This window comes from Ambystoma mexicanum, chromosome 14 (genome assembly GCF_040938575.1).
Source record: "Ambystoma mexicanum isolate Mex_15411 chromosome 14, UKY_AmexF1_1, whole genome shotgun sequence".
Taxonomy (NCBI): Eukaryota; Metazoa; Chordata; class Amphibia; order Caudata; family Ambystomatidae; genus Ambystoma; species Ambystoma mexicanum.
Genome location: NC_090940.1, coordinates 560,395,695 through 560,419,484, shown reverse-complemented (window position 1 = coordinate 560,419,484; position 23,790 = coordinate 560,395,695). Strand labels below are relative to the sequence as shown.

Sequence of the window (23,790 nt, the reverse complement as noted above, 5' to 3'; positions counted from 1 at the left end):
GTTTTGCTTCTGTTGCTCGGGTCAGAGTGCCTCCAACAGCCTTAGTGAACAGTTGCAATTTCTTGGGCGTGCTAGGAAACCGGTGGCACTAATGGAGGTTGCACACAACTTTTACCACCAATGAATTCTATCAAGTTTGGTGCAGCAAATTCCCAATTTTGAAGCACAGTGTTATATTCTGGTTCGATGTGTATTTTTCAACGTCACTTCCCTTGATTGCACTTCATTTGTGCAGTTTTCCTCGATTTCTTTTTTATTATTTATTTATAAATGGGGCTTTCCACAACCCCCTCGCTAACCCACACCCCAACACCACCACCCACATAACCTATATTTAAAAAAAAAACACAATTAGAGGAAAAATGGCGAGGAAAACTACACAAGTAATGTGCAATCAGGCGGAGGGTGGCTTCTAGAGATGAAGTGGTCCAAATAATGAATGCTACACTAAAAAAAATAAAAAAAAACACACTTCCGCTTTTTGACGATCACAGATGAAAAAGAAAAATGCCCATGATTTTTCCAGAGAATTATTTTGGGTCACAAAGCCTCAAAGATTATAGATAGTGATCACAGAGCTGAAGTTGGGATTTTTAGCTTCAAAAAGGTGGTCTCTTGAGGAAATTAGTAAAGGTTATCAATTGGTGATACTCTAGCCAGCATGTAGATGGACAGGTCAGGTGAAAAAATAATCAAATCAGTATCTGTAGATGCGCCATGCACTGAAGAGGCTGGAGGTGGAGCAGGTGATGAGTGATTTGTTCTAGGCCTCTTATGGAGAGAAAGGTGCTCCCAGAGTCAGGTCATGATTTTTTTTTAGGTGAAAATGCCAGAGTCATCTTACAGTGTTTTTACTTCTTCGATGTCAACAACATAACAGCATGGAAAAGATCAACATCTACTCTCTGGATGGTGAACACAGAACTTCAACAGCGATACTATAGACTACTTGTTTCTCAAGGTCACCCAATCAAAGTTAGGCTGATGTTCTGAGGGATCCTATGGGATATCAGAGGAGGCCAAAACAGAATGGATAACTAGTCTCAGCTCTGCTGACATTTTTAAAAGGGGTGCTGGCTCTTAGGGAGAGCCAAGGCAGCATTTCAGTTTCCAAGATAGGTGCCCTTTTCTGCCCCTTCAATCCTTAACTACATAGCTGCAGCAACAGTATTCCCGTCAGCATGGGACTGCAATTCTAGTGGGTGCTGTAAGAATGTGGACATCCACCTCGACTGCATGAGGGACCTGGCAGAGGACATGGGCAACCTCGGCCTCCACAAGTAAGGGATTCAGTCTCAGACATATGACGTAGAGCGCACTCCTATGTAGCGTCAGGGATGGCACCCCATGCACCAAACATGGTCATCTTTCCTTGAATTCTTAACCCCTTAAGAAGAACAGATGTATTCATCTGGAGGGAAAAGAAAAAAAGCCCATGGTAAGATTAACATCATGGAAAAAGATACTTCATAAATAAATCTCTCCACTATCGATTTGTGGAGATTATCAAGTGAAGCAAAAAGAAGCTTCAAATTCTGTGAAATTGAATTCTTCAAATTCTTTCTCTTGTATAGAAAGAGGAAGTTTTCCGCTATTGACAGGCCAGAAAACAGAACTGAGGCACACATCGGGACAAAGCATGCTAACTGCCAATCCTTTGCTCTCAAGGTGACCGCATCACTTTTTGTAGGTTTCATTGTAGCTTTCCAAATTCCCAATTTTCATACTTTACAGTACTTATAAAGGAATGTAGTTTAAAAATTACAGTTGTACTTAAGTAAAATTGGAAAAACAATAAAACGGGGCAACATTCTGATTTTTTTTTTTTTTAATTGTTATTAAATACAAAATATCTCTACATTTGAAAAGTGTTCCAGGATCCCGCAGGTAGGCAGGCATATTTAATGTTTATGAAAATGTAAGGTCCCGCGATTTGGAACTAGCCTTGTTTGTGCTGCAGGGTATGCTTCCTTGTCATGACCTCAGGTTTTTACTGGGTGGCACTAAATGGTGTTCGTCTTTGGGGGCAGATACAGAAAAACTATCAAGTATCATAGGGTGCCAGTAGATATTTTTCAAAGATGGTCATCAATAATTTGTATAGGAGGGATAAGTCTGGTGTTCCAGCACATGTCACCCTTTAAAGAGAGCATGTTGACTTGGGCAGGCCTACACCGGCATTCACAAAATCCGCCTGTTAGAGCAATAGAGAATGGATAGGCATATTGTGAAGCAGATACATTTTCAGCTTTCTGAAAAGAGGAAAAGTCGGTAGTTCAACATACTGAACATGTGCAGAGACAACAAGAGTTGCTGAAAACAAAATAAAAATGGAACACACAGACTTCGTGCAACTCACTTTGTCAAGTGTTCGATATCCTTTGAAGCTGCTCATTTGGTAGGTATGTTGAGATCTCAAAATCCACAAGTAAACCGTTTTATGTTATTTCATGCCGATGACAAACAAGAAGATTGGTACCATTTTGCGCAGAAAGAGCTGCAGAGTCACCAACAGATTGATGAATGAAGATTCTAAGTCTTGCCAGGACCGCTTTCCAGAAACTAAGATCCAAGTATAATAAACTAGAGGGATTGAGCAGATATTTGCAGCCGCTGTAAGGGATACACCAAGTACCTATCCTAATTAATCTTTCGGGAAACACTTAATAACGGAGACCAGTCTCCAAGCACAGAACTGGGATTCAAACCTGTGTTGCTCTTAGTTGGCTTGCCCGTCCTACCCCACCGCCCCCCCTAAGACATACATGTTGTCCCTGAGCCATCCTCCAGCCCCGAATGCTAAAAGATCTGCTGCAGAGGGTGTCATGAAAGGAGGCTTTGGGGGGACAAGTGGGCTGAAAACATAGGAACTAGCAGGGACATTTGATCTACGCTATGAGCACCCATAACCCTGCTAAACACATTCAAGATCGAATTGTGCATGCTGTATATAGATCAGAATCCGTTGAACGATGTTCATAAGATTTGATCAGGGAATGTTGGTTTGCAATGATTCCTTCCACCCTTCATTCCGATGCAAGTGATGGAAAGATTAGGCAGATCTAGGTCGACAGGGGGCTCTTCTGCAACTGACAATCAAATAAAGCAGGATCTGGGAATGGGGGGCTGCGCCATTTGGCCACCACCACAGTTTTGTGGGTGAGGATCTGATAACATGCAGGATATTCTCCCAAACACTCCACCCTCAGTTACTGCTATAATGCCCTTCCATTTAAACATTTCAGGAAATGCTAGTGGAAGCCGCTGGTAGCCATGTAGCTGTTGTATTAATATTCTTTTATATTGTGACAAATCTCCACCACGGTAGTTCAGAGCGCCACGTGCAAGTAGAATGCTCCCAGCAGTTTTACACTGTGCCACAAAGGGTTGCAGTCCCGGTGGCTAAATGAAATGTCTGCTACACTGTTAAAGGCCCTGGCATATGACGGAGTCCAATGGGATAGGAGCAGACATTTAATGCCAGTACAGCCTTTAGTGGCAGGGTATGGATTAACAAACCCAAGAGTAAGAAAGGAAATCAAAGTTAAGAAAAAACACAGATGGGGGAAGACTTGGGAGTTAAAAAAAAGTTAAGGTGGAAGGAGGTTTGAATTAGAATACACTGGCATTATCTGCATGGTGTTTTGGCATTTGGTAGTCAGGGGCTAACCTTTAAGGAACCCCAAAGTTGGTGAATATTCTGTTGTGCCGTTTTAACACTTTTCTGGTATGGGGTTTATGCATTAACTATTTGGAACGGGTTGCTATGTTCTTCACTCATTTTTTTTATGGCAATTTTTTGGCTCCAATAACCAACTTCTGAACTACTTTTAGCATGCCTTCAGTGCAGCCAAATTATACGCATTTCCAGATGTGCTATATGTGCGCTTTTGGAGAAGCATTCCTCATGCATTTCTGAGCTCCACTGCAACAAGGCCAGATTTGAAGAATATGTGATGCAAGTGGACAAGAGCCAATAGGACATATTTGTGGTTACAGGAGGATGTTAGAAGTCGATTCGTGTTTTCACTTCACAATACATACAAATAGTAGAAGAGCCTTAATATCCTCATTTCACTGGTTTACCTTTGAGGGTTGCAAAAATCTGCAAACTATAAAATGAAGGACCAGAAGGGTGTGCTGCTGCTAAGGTTGGCAAGTTGGAACTACGCGTTCTTCTACTAGCAAGGAAGTGGAGAAGGTCTCATTAATAGGAGGAGAGCAGAAGTTCAGGGCCACCTGGAGGAATGGAGTGAGGATTTAAAAAGGAGGAGTAAAAAGGTACAATAGGTCTAGGGAAGGATATGTCGCAGTTATGAAAGCAGTAAAAGGGTTAGGTGGTGTGTCCATACTCTGCTGTATAATGCAATTACTAATCGCTCATTGCACAACTGCGGTTAGCTTGTGATTCACACTTTCACTCACGTGAACGTCCAGTTATAGTCGGTGCTGTATCGATCCAATATATCCATCTTTGCACCTGGCACGCCACAGAGAGGTCTGTTCCAGTTATCCCGGATCCGCATGTAGAGATTCCGTGTGTAGAAGTTCTCAAAGTCTTGATACAACGAAACAAAGTCCTGAAACGACAAGGCGGAAATAGCTGAAAACAAAGACTGCATCTTTCCCCCTCATGTGCCATAGACAATAGGTCTGAACATGGAACCTTTTAGTATTTAATCGTATTTAATAGAAATAAATGTGCTTTGATCAGAAACACTGTACGGTTTAAAAACAATGCAGAGAAAAGCAAACCATAACAAGGGCTGTGCATCATCTACTCATGCCCCAATAACAAAGGTATCAGACTGTACTACACTGCTGATCCCCAATAAGGATTAAACCAGTATGCAGCTGTATTGAGAACTCTCTGCCTTGGGTTGAGAAATGCTAGGTTTAAAATAGCGCTGCCCTATAGATTTATTTTCCCTGGAGCTAAGGCGTGACGTGTGAGCTAATTTACATACCGTCAATACATTGCCTATTTGGCTCTGAAATGGAGGTGAACTCCCAGTGACTGCTACCAGGTGGTGCCGAGTGTAACTTGGCTCAAATCGGTATGCATTTATATTTTCATACACACATACCCCCACACATTCATATGTATGGCACACATTAATTACCTAGAAATAGTCTCTGTGGTTTTTATTTTTTGCATAGGTTGCCATCAAGTGGATGGCTCAGCACATCAAATCTTATTTATTCAAATTTGAGATCAGTATGTCGACGGGGACGTTCCTGCCACACAATTTATATACTATGTGCACAGGGACCCATGATCCTTCACAAGTAGTTTCCTCACTTTGTCCCTTTTTGACATGATATATGAAAACAGAAAGCCCTTCGATTTAGCGGTAGTCCAGTTGCTCCCAAGTGGGGAGGCAGGACGGAAGCATGCGCTATGCAGATGCAAGCCATAGAAAGACCATTACTAGTTAAGTAATGGCGGTCTACTGATGTTGAAGAATCTGCTTAGATGCATTCTTTGCATATACTAGCAAGCAGTACCACGAAGAGGTGGAGAACGACCTTAAGAAACTTTGGCAAATGGATGTTTAAGCACTGCTTGCCCCACTTGTGAATCATCTCTAGCCAGTGTAGCAACACAATATTATTGTGTGAACAGAGCTCTAGGTACCATCCTTACAAATTTCCTCTAGGGGCACATTAGCAATGAAAGCATTTTGAGACGGTCTCCTCAACCTGCAGCAAAAGAGACCAAGAATTGGGTTGCTTTATGCATTTGTTTGTATTGCTACGGTAGAACGGTCTCTCACTTCTAGCATGTGAAGTGTTCGGCCTTGCTTTGAGAGTTTGGGAAAAGGAAATTCAATCGATTGGTTTACAGGGAAATTTGAAACATTTTGTGAGAACCACAAATGTGTTCTTAGGACTACCTTAAGTTTATGAATTGTGATAAATGGTTCTGTGACTGATAAAGCCTTAAGTTCACTACTCCTTATAGATGTGATGGCTACAAAGACGGCAACCTTATAAGTGAGATCTTTAAGAGGTGATCTATGAATTGGTTCAAAAAAAAGAGGACCCAAGGAGCCCTTGAAGCACTGTATTATGATCCAAAACAGTTGGAGGATTTGAGGTGGGTGGGTATACCGGGGTTCAGACTTGCCAGGAGCTATTTGGTTATAGCCAAGGGGAGCCTGGTTAGCTTGACACCTGGAGCTACACTTGGCTCCTTGAGCAAGTGGTGCCAAAAACACATAGCTGTGTGATATTAGCTGTGTAGCTTTGGGAATGTCTTTACAGGAGAATAGAGGACACATCCAAGGTTCATTTAAAGCATATTGTATAACATGCAAATGGACAACAAGTTCAAGTTTGCATGTTGCACTCATGATAGATTTGCTGCACGCTATGGGCAGACTCCTACTTCTCCAGAGGTAGCTCCTGCCTAGTGGATGATGCTCGCTAAGCTTCTGCTCCTTGTCAACAAATCCCAATTTGACGCCTGGGTCATGTGCCTCACCCCCATCATAAAAGCTTTAACAAAGACCTTCAGCCATGATACTTTATGCTGGGAGTGGTGCATGCTGCCAATGCTAGTAGGTGGACTTTAGGACAATTGCATAATAAATCTCCTGGGATTGGTCTTGAGAGGTGATCAGGGATGCTTCCTCTGGTTTGAACCTCAACATATTGTTTGGCTTGCTGAGGTTGCCCTACCTCCGAATGTCCTTTCTTGGCCCTTGGTTTTTGCTTCTCCAGGAAAGGGATCATTTTACTCTTATTACCATCGACAATGACAAGACCCTTGTCGTTGGGCCTTTGGGATGGTGTCCGACGCTTTGGAAGCTGAACGTGAGAATATGATGCCGGGTCAGTCTTGACCTCGGAATGATGTTGAACAGTGCTCACGGCTCCAATGAAGCATTTCTTTCGGTTCAACTTGAGATGTCGAGTTCACCAGAGGAGATCTTCTTAAGCCAGGGCCACTTCGTCATACCGCCCCCCCCTTTTTGCAAGTAAACCCCCCTGCAAGCACCCTCAATACCCCTTATGAGGTGCAGGGGCATTGACATTCAGGGTCACCAAACCCTGTCTGCAGGCCCCATGGAGAAGACAAAGCTGCCTTTTGCCATTTTGGGGACATATTGCACACCCTGCAATGCCACTCACCTAGCCTAGATTTAGGCGAGGCCCAAGAATGCTGCAATATGCCCCTTCTATGAAGTTTTGCAGCGCAGTGCCTTCAGGATCCTGCAAAAGGTTTGCTAATGGCTCCAGCGTCTCTCAAAAAGGTTTCCCGTGACCACAAACGAGATTTCAGAGAGCCAATCCAAGTAACCTTTACTAGGTCCAGCAAGCTAGGCTTGGGTATTCCCAGAAGTGTCAGCGGACGATATCCCAAAGTATCCAATGAGGAAACCAGTAAGCTATATCTATCCACAGATTGTTTCAGGTGAATCCAGATATAGGGTTGCCAATTAAAAGCAATGTCTTGGAACAATTGCACAGTCTCCGTCTTATCTCAGTCTCCATCGCCTCTCTAGCCAATCTCTGCCACCACTCCGTTGCCACTGGTTCTTTTCCGTCTTCTCTCAGGCACTCGCTTGTGCGCCCCCCACCCCCTCCTCCTCCTTAATAAAAAATAAAAAACCTCTGCAGACCCTTCCTGCCCAGTCAAATACCTGCCCCATTTCCATAACCCCCTTCCTGGGCAAACTGCTTGAGAAGCTGGACATTTTCCAGTTAACTTGTTGGCGGTCTAGATGACCACCAGTCTGGATTCAGAGCATCCAGGAGGCATGGAAACTGCACTTCTGAACACCCGTGAATTACTGCTTGCATCTCGTGACTCCAGTTCCCCTGCTATCCTTATCCTTCTTGAACTCTCTTCTGCATTGGACACAGTGAATCACTCCATCCTCATAAAAAGGCTCCATGACACCCTTTGCATCTCGGAGCAGGCACCGGACTGGCTTACTTCCTTCCTAACTGACCGTTACTCCAAAACCCTTCTGGACCCTTTCTCCTCCCCTTTTTCCTCCACTACTTGTGGCGTCCCCCAGGGCTCCATTCTTTCGCCCTGTCTCTTATATACCCTTCTCTGCTGGCATGACTCACTTCCTGCTTCTCGCCCAACTTTCAGCGCTACGCTGACGATGCACAACTTTTCTTTAAACTTCCCTCAGACCGCCTTGCACCCTCCTTCATCCCCGACTGCCTCTCTGCCATCCAGGCCCGGTACAATGCCAGCAAAACTGAGATTTTCCCCGATTGGTCCTATGCACCCTACTTCTTTCCTGCACTCTACCTTCCTCCATGGCCCCCCCACCTCCTCCACTGTAGCTAGGAATCTTGGAGTCATCTTTGACTCTTCCCTTTCTTTCATCCCACCTATTCAGGACATTGTCAAGAAGTCCCAATTTCAACTCTTCCTCCTCAAAGGGATTCTACCCTTCCTCACTTTCCCCCAGATACTCAATGTCACCCGTGCTCTGGTTCTACTGCAATAGCCACTCTGCGACCCCTCCAGCTAACCCAAAATTGGCCAGCGAGACATGGCCTAAATCCCTCTGTATCATACATAAGGCGATCTGGGGCCAGGGACTACTCCATCTTCAATGCTTCCTGACCAAATACTCTTTCTAGACTCCTCTGCTCCTCGTTCACCAACTCCCTGCGGGTTAAGCGCTTTGCTGAACAGAGCTGGTGGGCAATCACTTTCCTCAGCTGGCTCCCTCCTGTGGAACAGCCTCCCTCTCCCTCAGTGTCTTGAGGGAGACCTTGTGTTCCAAACAAAAAACCTCAAGACCTTTTCCTTTACCTCTTCCTTCTCCTACTCTCTTCCCTGCTAATCTCACAGTAGCGCGACTGATGTGCAGGGCCCTTATGTGTCCTCAGGCCCTTGGCCCCACCACCCCCCCCCACATTGTTCATCCCAGCCACTGTCTTCTGCGGCACTTACTTGATGCACCCTACCCATGGGTGGATGCACTTCCGTTCTTCTCTTGCACTTACCCTGAGCACCATGAGCTCCTATGCACCTTATCCCTCACTCCTCCCCTTTGCACTTGCACGTTCTGAACGCTCACAAGGCATAATAGGTTTGTCTATCCCTCCCTTTATTCTCAATTTCTTGTACTATTAATGTAATTATTTATCCTTGCTGTATTACCTTGCCCTGTTCCCACCCGGTTTGCCCTGTGGTCACTTTGAAACAGTTTTGCTATTTGTATAAGCGCCTAATAAATGAATAAATAAGTCAGACTAGAAGCAAAGGCCTTGCAAAGGTTTGACTCAAATGCATAGAGTGGTTCATAGGGCAGCTGCAACCAAAATTGTGTTTCAAGTAGGGGTGTACCAAACTTCGGCTTCGAGTAAGTATTCGGCCGAATTCCGGCTGAAGAAAAAAAAAAAAAGCTATTCGGCTCCGGCCAAATAGTTTCTTGCTATTCGGCTCTTGCTGAATACTTTGACATTCTCATTTGAATACAATGCAACATGAACTCAGAAAGGCAAATATAGACTTCAGATTGCAAAACTGAAGAATTAGACCAGACAAATTGCCATCACGGCTGAAAAATATCTTATATTGTAATCTGCTCTTTAGGGCATGTTTTGTTACAGATTCTTAGACAAAAAAGATGTTCATCTTTTATATTTAGCCTGCAACAATACAGGAACATCTTTTCTTTTGGCAAATGTTTATATGCAATGTGCACTTTTTTCAGTTGGAAAAAACAAACTGCAAGAAATGTGCATAGATACTTTAAGTTCCTGTCATGTGACTTCCCATTGCATACGTCATAGTTTCTTTTTTTTTTTTAAAGAGTCGAGTCCTGAATTTAACATTATCTGATATTTTATCAGGAATTATAAGTTGCATATGTTTGTGTTTTGGCGAAAAAGAGTCGCTAGAATAAGTGAAAAGTGAACAGCATTTGTTTGGGTGGGGTGAATAGTTGTGAGAGGAGTTCACGCATTACAGATTTCCTCTTGTTTTGTGTCCTGCATGAGCCGACATGAACCATTTTATACATTTCTATGTGAGCTGCAAAGAATTTTCGAAAATCAACCGCATCGACTTTGCAACTGTATAAAGAATGCAAAGCGTCCGATTGTCAAAGGCAGTTCTTTGCATTTGTAAAGCCTCCTACTTTAACTGGGACTGAATATGCAACAATCTTCTGTACATTTGGTGCCTTCATTTTGGTTAAATCTGCTTTATTTCTGGATTTTATACTTTTAAATAAAGATGCTACATTAATAACTAAGAGAAATAAAAGTATAGAATTCATTTAAAATGGTGCTTTATTTTTGTTTGGAACATGATTAAATAAAGCAACTATTCGGCTTCAGACGAATAGTTGACAAACTATCCGTTATTCGTCCAAATACATAATATGCTATTCTGTACATTCCTAGTTTCAAGCTCCTGCTTTCCACTTTATGAAGCCTTGTGAAACTTTTTTGTTAAAGTTCCCAATGATGCCAAAGTTATAAGCCAGTCAAATAGTGCTCTTCGAGTGGGGGAGTTGTAGGAGTAAACAATACACTTAAAATGACTCACCCGGAAAACCATGGAACTATCCTATTGCAAGTGAAGCACTTGTTCCTGCACTGGCACCCTTGGATGGGGTTGGGGTACAATCTCTGGCCCAAAACACTTCTCACCATGGGACCCTGTATTCCGACCTGCGAGCTCTGCTATGGTGGCCACAAGCAGGACAGAGCATACCTGAACGTTTTTTCTGCTGCACGAGTCGTGATCTACGGGAAGATACCATGTGGGGTCCCCCTCAAAGCGCTTAAGACATTTTTAGCTGCCATAAACTGATATAGACCATCAGCCCTGCTTGCTGTGATCTACCCATCATTAATTAAGTTGCACCCTGAGGAAAGCTTGGCCACAGAAATTGTGAGGGTTTTCAAGCCGAAATGTAAGTAGGCCACTAATTTAAGCAGTGATCCAGTACTAATGAAGGAACACTATTTATACTAAATATGGGTCGAAAAATGCAGACTATTTGGTTTACGTTATAGTGACACATGGTAGAAAAGATGTCCTACATTTAAATGAAACCTAAAGTAGCTGGCAGGGTGTAAGTAAAACAAAGATGTGTAGGAGTGAGGATGCATGTGGTATTTGCAGTATGGTGGAAGTGTATGCCAGTTTAGTGTCTGGTACGTTTAGGGAGACCATGGCACACATACGGGTTTGATGTGCCATTTACATTAGCAAACGTTATTACTGTATAAACTGCAACACTAATTGATTTATGTGTGCAAAGAGTAGTTTTCCAATTCAATTATGCGGATTTAAAGATTTTGCATTTTCATACCTTGTGCTTTTGGTAATGATCACGAACAATTTTATAATTTGTCTATTTTAATAAAAAATTCTCTTCCAATGGAAATGACTGAACGAAGCATACATTTTGAAATCTTTTTGTTGTACTGGTTGATGTTAATTCTGCATATTGTGGATCTTTCTTTTGGATTATCAACAGAGACCAAAGCCATTAGGAAGACACAAGGTCAAAGAAAATGAAGGACAGTACAAACAGAGGCAGGTTTCTTAGCACAAGCCCAAAGAGAATCCAATGCTTCCCGTTTCACCAAAGCAGTAGTAGGTCAGAGAGCAAACAGCCTCAAGGGAGAGAAGCAGTTAGCGAGACCATGAAGAGTGGCATCGTGCTGGTCTATAGCTTCTGTAGACAGGCCATGAAAACAGCCTGTGCTGCCAAAGTGGAGTAGGAGTCTGGGATGACGGCCTTTCCCTCTGCCGTGGTGCCAAAGTAAGGGCCCATGCCCATGTATCCAGTGTGGTTACCACAGGCTTTCTAGAAAAGGCGATGGCAACCGCAGTGGAGCACTCATTACCTCAGAGTCATCCCTGCTGGTACGCTGGGATTCAGAATGGCAGGCCCTCTCTGTGTACATTTTCTCCAACCCCTCTGCTCTCACCAGAAGGAAAATGTAAGTAACAAACCTTTGCTTGAGTGCCTTGGAAAGTCTTGGGGCAATGTGACACCAGTCGCTAGGCGCAGACCTCCTGCCCCCTACCCACAATCTTAACTTGGGCCTGCATCCCTTTCAATGCATGATGTAGAGGTAATGCAAGAACAATCTCTACCAGTGAGAGATCAGGATGGATCTCGCATTCGTCCGAGGGCCATAAACTGAGGGTGGGGGTCTTCGCAAGGTGCAGCTGGGGAAAATGACTAAATAACTGAGGGCCAGACAGGTTTCGCAAGGGAGATCTCAAACTTAGTATGGATGCAGCACAAATCTGAGCTGAAGCCTCACATTCACAGGTTTGAGAATCGCGTTGATTGGTTCTTTCACAACTCAACAGGAGGGTATCTGCAAATGAGTTATGGACAATTGCACCAAATCACAAACCCAGTAAAGTGGGAGCAGGTCTACTTTCAATCAGCATATGCCTTAGTCAAAAACAGGAACCCTTCTCGGATTTGTGTAACTAGGTATGAAGGAAGGGGCAGGCCCCATGAACTGGCAAATCTGGGCGATGGAATTGAATGAGAATTAAACCCATGAGATGCAAAGAGGGGTGCTTGAAAGTGCTGCGTGAAAAGAGTCACTATAAACAAATTTGGCTACAGAAAACAGAAACCAACTGCGTTCTTGTGCCACAGCAAAACACATCAGGTACTGTCTGATGGTTTGATTCGCCCAAGAATAGTAATCAATAGAAGTGTGGTGTAAAGGTTACTGCATCCTTTTGAAACAGGATGGATCTATGAGCATAGTTAGAAGCACTGACCTAGATCATGTACGGTAGCTTAAGGTCTGGGAGACGCAATACTAGGACAGTGGTAAACTTGGCCCAACACCTCCTGTGTGTCACCAATCCATACACAAGGTTTCAATTTGTTGTCTGAGACTGAAGAATCTTGGAGTACCTCAGGATGACCCTACTGCAGAAATCTGCAAAACTGAGAAATCGCTCCTTTCAATTCCTCGGACAGGGTCAGTCTCCAACAGCAAATTGTTTACGAAGATCCATCCCCACCCCATAGGGCGTAAGAACATATCCAATTAAGGCTGTTCGCTCTTGATTGAAGGAACATTTAGACTGATCAGCGTAAAGATGGTTGTCTCAGAGGCGTTGCAGCACTTCCCGAAAATGGCCTACACTGGTGTAAGAAGGCAAAAATATCAAGATATCGCCCACATACATTGTAGATATTGTGGAATAAGTAGTTAAGTAAGTGCTGAAAGATAGCGGGGGCATCATAAAGCGCATTGCAAAAGTATTTGTAACCAGCAAAACAGATGTAGACCTCAGTTTCTATTAATTCCCCAGAAACATACTTGTCATGTCATCAGGAAGAATGCCCTGCAAGGTTGCAGCATCAATCTGATACTGAAGGCCTGGTTCAGTGTCGAAACCTGGTGAGTTGTGGCTATCGGTTGCAGAGAAAGGGGTTCATTTCGGACTGTGTGAGATAAGTTTGGTGCATCTGAGAGACAGCAGAGCAGACCTCTGGGCAAAAGGAGCATTGATTCTGGCTCATGCCCAGACTAATCCACTGCTGGCAAATGTCCCAGTAGGCCACAGAGCATTTAGCACCTGAACATGTAAGGTTTTGGCCATCTCTCAGCATGCTAAATACATAAGGAAGGTGAAATGGGTGAATGCTGTCTTCAATTTTTAAGCTGCCCTTCCACTAAACCGGATGTTCTCTTCTCCCATAAGCCTTAGCAGGTTATGGTAATGTCAGAGTTGCCACACCCACCCTTTCTCTAATCTGACAATTCGCAGATGCTGGATTTGTTACTAATTGAGACAGAGCAAGGTGGCATTGGGCACTAGAGAAATGCAACAGGTCTGCAAATGACCAGGGTTAGGAGCGCCGGGTTGAAGCTTGGTTTGCCTACTGTTGCCTTCCCTACCTAACTAACTCCTTATGTATTTGTAATGCGCCACAGCCATCAAGGGGTAACTATTAGACAGGGACCAACATTAAGGTAGACGGGACAACTGGATTCAAGGGTAGGACACTGCCCGATTCCAGATACTTAAAAAGCAGCCTCTTCAAGGTTCTGCGGAAGGTCTGAGTTTTTATCTAATCTCAGAGCCATAGAGCCATAGGAAGTGAATTCCATAGCTTTGCAGCTCTTATTTGGTAGCATATGCCCAGCCCCTTAGATCGTTTGAAGTTTAAACCATTAATCTGTCCTGTGTGTCCCGAATGCAGGGATCTGCGGGGTACAAACTGAGAAATTAATAGCTTCAGGTAGGAGGGCGCTATTCTGAAAAGACAGCGATGAACGATGGTGCTAGATTTGAAGGCGATGGGCTCTGTCACTGCCAACCAATGTAGGTCCGTCCTGTCCGCGGATATGTGCTTGCCTCTCGATTCATTCTTAATGGTACGCACTGCGTTCTGTATTGCCTGCTATCTAGCAAGGCAAAAGCTATTTGCCCCTACCAGCGATGCTTTGCCATTGTCTGTCCTCGATAGGATGATTGCACATGCAATGGTGGCACTGTTCTTTTTATTCACAAGAGGCCTTATGTGGCTAAGCAGTTGGAGGGAATACTGACAACTCCGGCTAATCTGGTTCACATGTGCCTCTGCACTTACGGAGGATTCCAGATTGATGCCTAAAGTTTTCACTGTGCCCTATACCGTAATTACGCTGTTCTTGATGCTGAAGCTTTTATACTCTTTGCTCAGCTTTGCGCTGTCCTGCCAGGAGCCCAAGATGATCAGTTCCGTTTTGCTACTATTTGAGCACATCCAGTTCCTGCCCATCCTGGACATGATGTTATAGATACTGTCAAGTTATTTTGACTCATCTCCAGTACCAGCTGTGAGTCATCAGCCTAGTTTGTAAAAAACACCAGACTCCTCTAGCAGCGAGCACATTATTCTGGAGATAGAAGTTGATAAGCAAAGGGGACAAGTTGGTGGCCTGCAGCACTCCCCACTTAATTCGCGCTAGGGGGAAAAACATTTTGCCCCAGTGTATTTTGGATATACGACTGAAAAGAAATGATTGAATCCAGTTAACCGCTTCCTTGGAGCAGTTACCCGGGTGTTCACGAGTCCATAGCAGCTGGTCATGATTGAGCAAGCCAAAGGCAGCGGACAGGTCAATAATAACCAGCACACCAGTCTTCCCTTGGTCCATATTCTGGAGCATATGAGTCTGCAGATCAATTAAGGCTGTTTCGGTGCTGTGTGCTGATCGAAAGCCAGATTGTTTGTGCACGATGTTACTGGCAGTTTTTAGAAGGCAGTTTTAACACATCGTTGTCAGTGACGATCTTAATGGATTCCGGCACAATATTGTCTTGGAAGGAAGAGTTAGCCATTCGGGTTAGAAAAGGGATGAACAGTTCTTGGTGTTCCAGGATGATCCTAGGTGGAAGGATGTGTTCTACATGAAATGTAGGTCGCCTGGGGGACAACAAGGTTCTCATGTCTGAGGTATTAACTTGTGTGAAGCTGAAGTTATCTGTCGGCTTGCTTCAGATGTTCTGTCTGGGATATCGAGGTCTCTAGTGGCAGGGTTTGTGTTCCTCCGATTTATCCCAGGATTTGAGAATTTTGGCTTCAAACGCATTTTGTACATATATGCAATCAGCCGGTGTAGGCTGGACCTTGACAGATGAGGCCTTTGGCTTCTCAGATCTAGGATCAAGTTTGTCCATGGAATTAGGCTCTTTCCTGATTTGGTTGTTATAGAAGTTTTTCTTTGATTCCAGGATATTGCATTTGTACAATTACCACCTTAACTACACAAAAACCCCACACAGTGCAGCAAAGGCCTTCCGTTGGCACATCAACACTAACTGAGCTACGACTAAGCTCTCCTCTTTAGCCCTATCACACTCTCCCATATCAGTGGCCAACCACACCCAAGGTGGTAGTGGACTATCAGATTCTGGGCAATTCCCTATGGATAATGTACTCCCAAGACCCGTTTTCCAAACCCATAGAAAGCAGATTGGCACTCAGGAGCCGTGTACTTCCGACCAGCACCCATCACCACCACATGTTTCACTTCTGCCTTTGGCACGGTGACTAATGAACCCCACCTCACCTTCTCTGACAGGACCCGGTGCAACAAGGCCAGCAATAGTGGTATATAAGCACAGATAGACCACTTACATTTGCTAAGTCCAACTTAACAAGAACATCTGACTATTTCCTTGCTAACTCTATATTATGTAACATTTTTATTATACATAAATATAAAAAAAAACACTTACACATACATACCCATTCATCATAACATTCAGGACAATGAGGAGGAGATTACAATCCGTCAATGCCCTATTTTCCGACAGCGTACCCTTTTTGGGGATTAGTGCATTATGGGCAAAGTCCACAAGAGTATGGTCTTCTGTGGGAATACTGGCATATTTTGACACAGTCGGCATGGACATATTTCTTTGACAATAAAAAATACATTTTCCCATAGTAATGGGCAGGTCTTCTTACAGTAACTGAGGTATTACAGAGAAAGCCAAAAATGTTGTGTTCTTATGTGGGAATGCAGGAATATGTTGGCAGAGCCAGCACAGACATTTAGTAACAGACCTTGGTGGACACAACATACTCAATCTTAAAATAATCCTAAAAGAAGTTAAAGCAGGGCTCCCCCATTTATAAGTACACTCAGCAGTTTAAAAAAAAAAAAATGTAAGATCACATTCTTAATGCCTCCATGCAGCCCAGTGTGAAATGCCAGAAGGTCTATCACCCACTAGTCCCCGGGGATCCGTCAATCAGGTGGCCAAGATACGGCCATTGCTTTTGGATCCAGTTCCTGGGTGTGGGCCCGTGCGGGAGGATCACCTGGTGAGGTGTCTTCGGGGAGTGAGACGGCGAGATGCGGTATCCCCTTCCCAGGAATACCTTCATCCCATCCTACCAGATAGGATATGTAGGAACTCTAGCGCTCCCCACCCCACTTTTCCTACACGAACACTTTCGCAGGGTCAGCCTGCTCTGGGAGAAAACAGACTAACCCCCGAGCAGGATACCCGACGTGTCCCAATGCAATGGTCAGGAAATTACTGACCACCACTCACACCTGACTTCCATTAAGCTTCCCCATATGGATTAGAACAAAGGCAGAGCGTGAAAGCATACTCTGAGCGATGCAACAAAGACGAGGAAACAGCAGTTTCGAGAAGGCAGCTGAAAGAGAGAAGAAAGACGGCAAACCAGGAACGGATAGCAAGGAGGGAAGTTCTTTTGGCATTTCTGACAGGAAATTGTTACTTTCAAGATCCCTCGAGATTAGAAAGCCTAAGACCAGGAAACCAGGTTGAGGAATCCCCTATTGTGGATCAGATACCCTGGGCCCTACCACGTCACTGATGAAGGCAGGGAGAAGAAGCGGCAGCCGTGGTACTGTCCTTGGCTCCAAGAACAAAGTAGGGTCAGTGAAATAAAAACAACCAGTGAGTTGGGGAGACTGGTACAAGGCCAGTCTGTGTTGAAGCCACGGTTGCAAGCAGCAATATTGTATGGTGAGCGCTGGAACGAACGATTGTTAAAACGTGTGTGATAAAAGACGCAAGTAAAACTGAACTGCTGATGAGTGTTTGAACTTCGAAGAGACTTGGATACGATACCTTTGACAGAGTAGTCGGCACCACGAGGGTGCCGAATTGTAGGTCTCTGTAAGGTATCCAGCTGAGAAGTGTTAGAAGTGGAAGTCAAAGTGTTATATTAAGAAGAGAACAAAGACTTGTCAAATCGAAGTGGTCCTGCAACGGGTCAAGCAAAATTCTGCACACAAACTAGTGTCTTCGATTTTGATATATTAAAGAAAGTTTGGAAAGTGAGATTAAGTTTGGTCCGAGCCCCGCGGAAGGAGACCAATTGAAGGTTTTGTGTTGAAGGGGGTCTGAGCATGGCAGAGGGGAACCCGAGGTGAATGGTGGATCCCCAGAGAAGTTGTGCATATGAGAATCCTGAGGAAAAAGGAACTTTGAGTTTGTCGGATCAGGCCCTCTGAAATAAGAGACTTTGAATGGCAAAGAGACTTTGGCACAGAAGGTCCTGATACTGAGATTTTGAACCGCTTCCTCGTGCTAGAAAAGCCAGAATATGTGCGAAGCTCCAATGTGCCACTGTCCTGTGCTGAAAACGTAGGGAAGGGAAGCCAATGGCTCAACTACCCCGACATATCATTTCTTGAACACTTTTCTTTTTTATAACATGGTTTCCCCACACCATGTGTATATACAAGTAAGGATTCGTAATAGGTTTATTAGTATAGGCTCTTTTATTTTGACCAGACTCTCCTAGGACTGCGTTATTATTTGATGGTCCTAGCTTGCTCCCATCTTTAGATTTAGGATTAGATGGGCGTTTTGCAAACCTGATTTAAGTTCAATAAACACCCTTGAACTGATCATTTGTGTCTGTCTTCACTGTTTGATACCATGCCTTCCTTACACCAGCCTCAACTAGAAAACTCCACGAGGCGCTACAGTTCTCAAAGCCAAGCTATTAATTCATTCGAAGTTCAATTCCCAACAGGAGGCTTTTAAGCCGCTCCTTTTACATAATGTGACAAGTTCATCAGTTTCAAAATGGATCGCAAAATTCTCCTGTGCATTTTTAGTGACCTGGCATCTACTGGTGTTCCCCAGTGTGAGGAAAGCTTTCCCCCCTTACTCCACAACCCCTCTCTCTCTCAATGCCTCACCACATTCACTCTGCTTTCCCCTTCTGTCAAAGGAACGCTTGCATGCACCCCCTCGTTCAACTGCATCGCATCTTATCCCAAACCTCTGCTTGCACCCCGTATTTTATCCTTCGTCCTTCCTCTTACACCCTAGCAGCCTTACCACCTCACTCGCTCGGGCATTCTGTCTTGCCAGCAGTCGCCGATCCTCTCCCCCCTGCCTCCCTCCTCGTTTTCTCCCTCCCACATTTCCTTCTCCCTTGCTTCCAGAAGGTATGAATGAAAACTGCAATGAACAAACACCCAACTCATTGGCTTTGCCAATGCTTTTTTATTGGGGTTCGGGGGGAGGGCAATGAGGTGGAACAAGAAGAGAAAGAGTGGAAGTTATTGGCGGCATAGGGAGGCTAGTGCCAAAGAGGAAAAATAGATCATTTAAAAGAAGAGCGCAAGGTGGGAGGGTCAGGGAGAGTACTTTGGAAAGATATGGGGCCACTGCCAAAACCAAATTTAAAGAACAAGTAGGAGGAATGTAAAGAGTGACCAGCAGACGTCATGCTTTCTGGAATTTTATTTTAAAAAATAATTAGAAAAAACTTCTTACACAGTCTATTCATAAATAGGTCGCACTCTGCCCTCTACCTGGCCAGTCCAAGATAACTTGCAATAGTAGTTAAAGGTAAGCCTGTGCAAATAAGCCATCAGTTATTTGTCTGATGGGCCCCTTTCTCACCCAAATATTACATATCGTACTATGGTCCTATACTCCAAATCTGTCTTGTAATGCATTTCAATTAAACCCAAACACATTGCAATAAACCCATATATTCCACTTCATAAATGCTGCGACCCAAATAACAGAACAGACACGCAGTCACGGTATCACAAATCATTCATCCCACAAACCCACCCACTTGTGCCCAGTCCTTTTTTCTGTGACCTTTGTCCCCGCTTTTCCATTCTCCTACCTTTACCATGCTACGTTTAAGGTCTGGGTACCCTAGATGGGGGAACAATACACCAAATCTCATACAAGCCTATGGGCGCCTGGATTAGCTGGTGATTCGGTGCAGTACAACAAAAACTGACATGGTTCCAAAAGCTGCATGGTTGTTAATGTCCTATAGTAGTAATTAGTAACCTAGCAGCACAAGACTACTGTGTGGAAAGATCCCATTCTACAACTCTATCCACCATGGATTCGATCCCCGGCCCGGCGCTCGGAAGCTTGAGTCGCCGCTATAAATACAAGGAACCAATAAATAAATAATGCTGCAAATGAGAGGTTGCAGGAGATGAGTGCAGGGATGCAAATGAGCAAAAGTAGGGCTGCCAAAAAAAATAATAAAAAAATAAAGATTCTCTTAAGTTAATTAGGAGAAATCCGTTCAAGGGAGAACTATTTTCTCGAATGTTAAATTGTTCCTACGCATGCCACTATTAATGTAAAAAGTATTGGAACGCAGAACGCCATTGGTTTCAGAGCACCCCCACATAATCTCTTACTTGCTTGGACAAACCCCACAGCTCTCCCCGTGCAGAAAAAAAGATGTGCTCCAGGCATCGTGCCCTGCTCTGTACCAGCTGAGCGGCTGCTCAGGGCCCCACTATACCACCAACAAACAGGCCATTCCCCAAAAGTGCATTCCAACATCCAGCCTGGTCACATGCCAGACATTGCATACTTGAGCTGTGTGGTATGTTCAAGAATTACGTTAATGATACACTACTGTCCTTTGTTTCGGATTTGGAATATCTAAATGGCCAAACATGTTCTTAAAACAAGTCAGACTTGTTTAGAGCATTTAGGGGAGGAGGGTACTTTTTTCTATTTGAAAGGCACAATAGATACCTTGCCAACGTTTACATGCAGGCAGCGTTTACAGTGACAGAGTGGAAAAAATAAAGTTTGCCTCGCTTTTACTCTTGCATTATCCCCTCCGCCTCGGGGCATTTAAAATTGCCTGCAGGTGACCACTCAGCAAGTGCTGGAATGCGTGCCATTTATGAGTTATGTAAAATAAAGTGCATTGTCTAGGAGTTTTTTAATGGCTTTCTGATGGAGGCGGCCGAAGGCCAGGACAGTGCGGCGAACACAGCTACTGGCAGCAGGCTGGGAGGGACCGGCAAGACCAGGACTGCGGCAGGGTGAAACAATCTCAGCTCCCTAGGCTACAAGCTCAACAGCAAGGACTGGTCTGACCACTACAGGTTCCCTGTAGGAAGCAAGGACCCAGAGTGCAGTCCAGCTGACCTTCCACTGAAGTACAGTGCCATAGACAGAACATAGAAATCTGAGGAAGCGGCAAGGACAGTCCAACCTCGACAGACTTCAGACATATCGGCCTCATTTTTAAATTCGTAACTGGACAATTCAGAAGTTAGAGATAGGGAGCAGCTGTGCTTGAGCCCAGCGCATTTGGTGTGTATGGCTGTTGTGGCCAAAAGGCATGCAGCTGCTCCAATGGGAAGGAGGCAGACAAACTTCAAAGTAGTTTAATTTGCTAGTAGGGGGCCGGCGCATTTATATTCATGAACAGCCATGCTCTTTCATGAGTGTACACTGAGCCAAAATGCAGGCCGTGGGCCTTGAGCCTCTTATCTCTGCCAACACGGTTGTGCAGAGAGAAACCAATCAATGGTGAGTGGCTGCACTGTGGGGTAGAAAGGATTGACTCTAAACACATTCGCAGTTACTCTGCGTCAGTTTGCAGCCAGCAATCTCCTTTCCGGTGTCCTACTGCCCTACTTGGTGCTCCTTGATTTGACTAGTTCAAACACAAACTTCCACTCCAACCCTATCCTGGGTCTTGACTGATGGGCCATTGCATGTGCGATAATGCATCCTAATCCTTATTCAAACCTTAACATTTAGACATATTCTAATCCAAACCCTCATCAACAAGCCATTTCAAACTGGAAGCCTACTCTCACACACAGCCCTACAGATAAGGGGTATATCAGCAATTGTTAATCCCTAAAAATAGGCAAATGCTCCCAAAAAATTAAAATAGGGGCTACAAATACTCCCAATAAGACATAGTAAACTGACACTTAAAAACTACACAGCTCCATGGAGATGTTTGGGACAGTAGGGCAAATGTTACCACCGGAATTAACAACTACTATTAATGCCTTATCAGAAATAGTAACCATGCATCTGAACGTCCATCAATAACTAGGTGCAAAGAATTACACACAAAAAAAAATGCAGTTTTCCAAAATATTCTTACTCGCTTATTAAATACTCCCATTCGGAATTGGAATTACATTTTACTCTATAAAAAGATGGGGTGTAAAAACTCCCACTTCAACATCTTATCTGGGGCATTGCTCACTCGTGTGTGATCTTTATTGTCTGGGCTCAATAGGAAACTGTTTTTCAGCATTTGAGGGGCGAATATTCAAAAAAGACACATCAACATTGTTGTTAATATTTCTTCATGAGTCATGTTTTCTCAACACAAAAACGGTATCCCAAGAAGTCCATGGGTCGAATTAATTTCTCTCAGAGTAGCTAAACTAAGTTACTCGTCCTGCAGGTCTAGCAGGATTGTAACGCTTTGAGGCTCGAGGAGTACAAACTGTGGCTACGTAATCATTTCAACCTAAAAACATTATATATAAAGCAGTGTTATGATAAAAAAAACTATCTAAAAAACGGATTGTGGAAGTGTAACAGATTGATATTACTAACAGGTAAAAATAATCGGAAGCATCTGGAAAGACGTAATAATCACCCGAGTAATAAAGGCTAGCTCCCCAAGAACCAGTGGCTATACTTTGCAATCTGTACCCTCAATTGCTCAAGATGGTGAAGTAAACCGTACTTCTTAGGCAGCAAGCACCCACTCCCACATCCCTTTTACAAAGAAAATGGAGGCGTGACTGGCAAATCCAGCAAATACAAGAACAAAAAAAAAGAAATATTTGGATAAAAAGGAGAAGCTAGAAGCAGACTGACAACCACCCACAGTACGGCAATCAACCTTGGACGAGATGAAATGCAGCTAGGAATCATTACCGTCCAATCAGGGCAAAACACAGAATCTAGAGTGCCAATCCAGGAAGACAAATGTGTACATGTGAGGTTCCGACACAGAAAAACAGTGTAAATGATGTGGGGCTCCACCTTCTGAAAAGGTTCGGGCCTTGCATCACTTAGAATGGTTCCATCATGTGGCAAAACGGACTTCAGAGCCAAGAAGAATACCAAACACAAGTGCCACGTCATCTCCAACACTAGAGGGCATAGCTAGGACTGTGCTGCTTTTAAACATTCCAATGCTGTCATTGAGAATAAAGGCTTCGGTTTCTATGCACAGAATTGTACAGTAGGGTATCCTGGAGCTACAGCATTCCACAAGGCTGCAGAAAAGACAACTGGACACAGGACTAAAAAGCACACGTTTTAAACTCGAATAAAGCACACATTCGTTCAGAAGCTCCCTATATATTCCAATCACTGGGCGATCACATGAACGTTAAACCAGAGCTGCTCCACAATAGAGTGCAAAACCTTCATTTTGGTGTTAGCTCCAAAACGAAATTGAGTCTTGTGACCTACACATAGCCTCGTGCAGTTAACTGTGTTCTAAAAGCACCACTATTAGTCCACCAGTAAGACCACTTGAGATCTGTTGCATAACAACGGATCCTAACAAGTGCCTAATAGGATTTCAATCTAGACATGCAGGACCGCTCTTTAGTTTTGAGACAAAGTCCTAAAGGGTGAGCTAGCCACTTACAGTGCTAATATTATTTCCAATATAGCCTAACGATTTACTCAATTCCTATTTTGCCCTGCCGGGTTGGACCAACAGGAAAGATATTGGGTACCAACTGTCATATAGACACCAGAAACCCTGGGCTTCAGCGGGACATGATTTCCCATAGTACCGCAGTTTTCTTCGGGCAAGTACCCACGTCCATCAGACTGCCCTAAAACCTCTACACTGGCACCCAGTGACAGCAAGGATCAAATTCAAGAGCCTCTGCATCAACCGCAAAGTCTTATGAGTCCCAGCACCACTTTTCATCCAGTTTTCCCTCTCTAAATACCTCCCGACCAGAGTCCTTCGGTCCTCTGGCTCCAACTCTCTGCAGGTCAAAGGTTTCTCCACAGTTTCCATCCTCCCACCG

At 44.1% G+C, this 23,790-nt stretch overlaps 1 protein-coding gene across 1 annotated transcript in view; it reads right to left on the bottom strand.

The window, feature by feature from the left end:
* Positions 1–23,790, bottom strand: part of SPTLC2 (serine palmitoyltransferase long chain base subunit 2) — a 475,564-nt gene that overhangs the window by 364,961 nt on the left and 86,813 nt on the right. Inside the window, exon 4 of the mRNA XM_069637917.1 lies at positions 4,426–4,580. Coding sequence (XP_069494018.1) covers positions 4,426–4,580 — 155 coding nt within the window. The remainder of the gene's footprint in view (positions 1–4,425; positions 4,581–23,790) is intronic.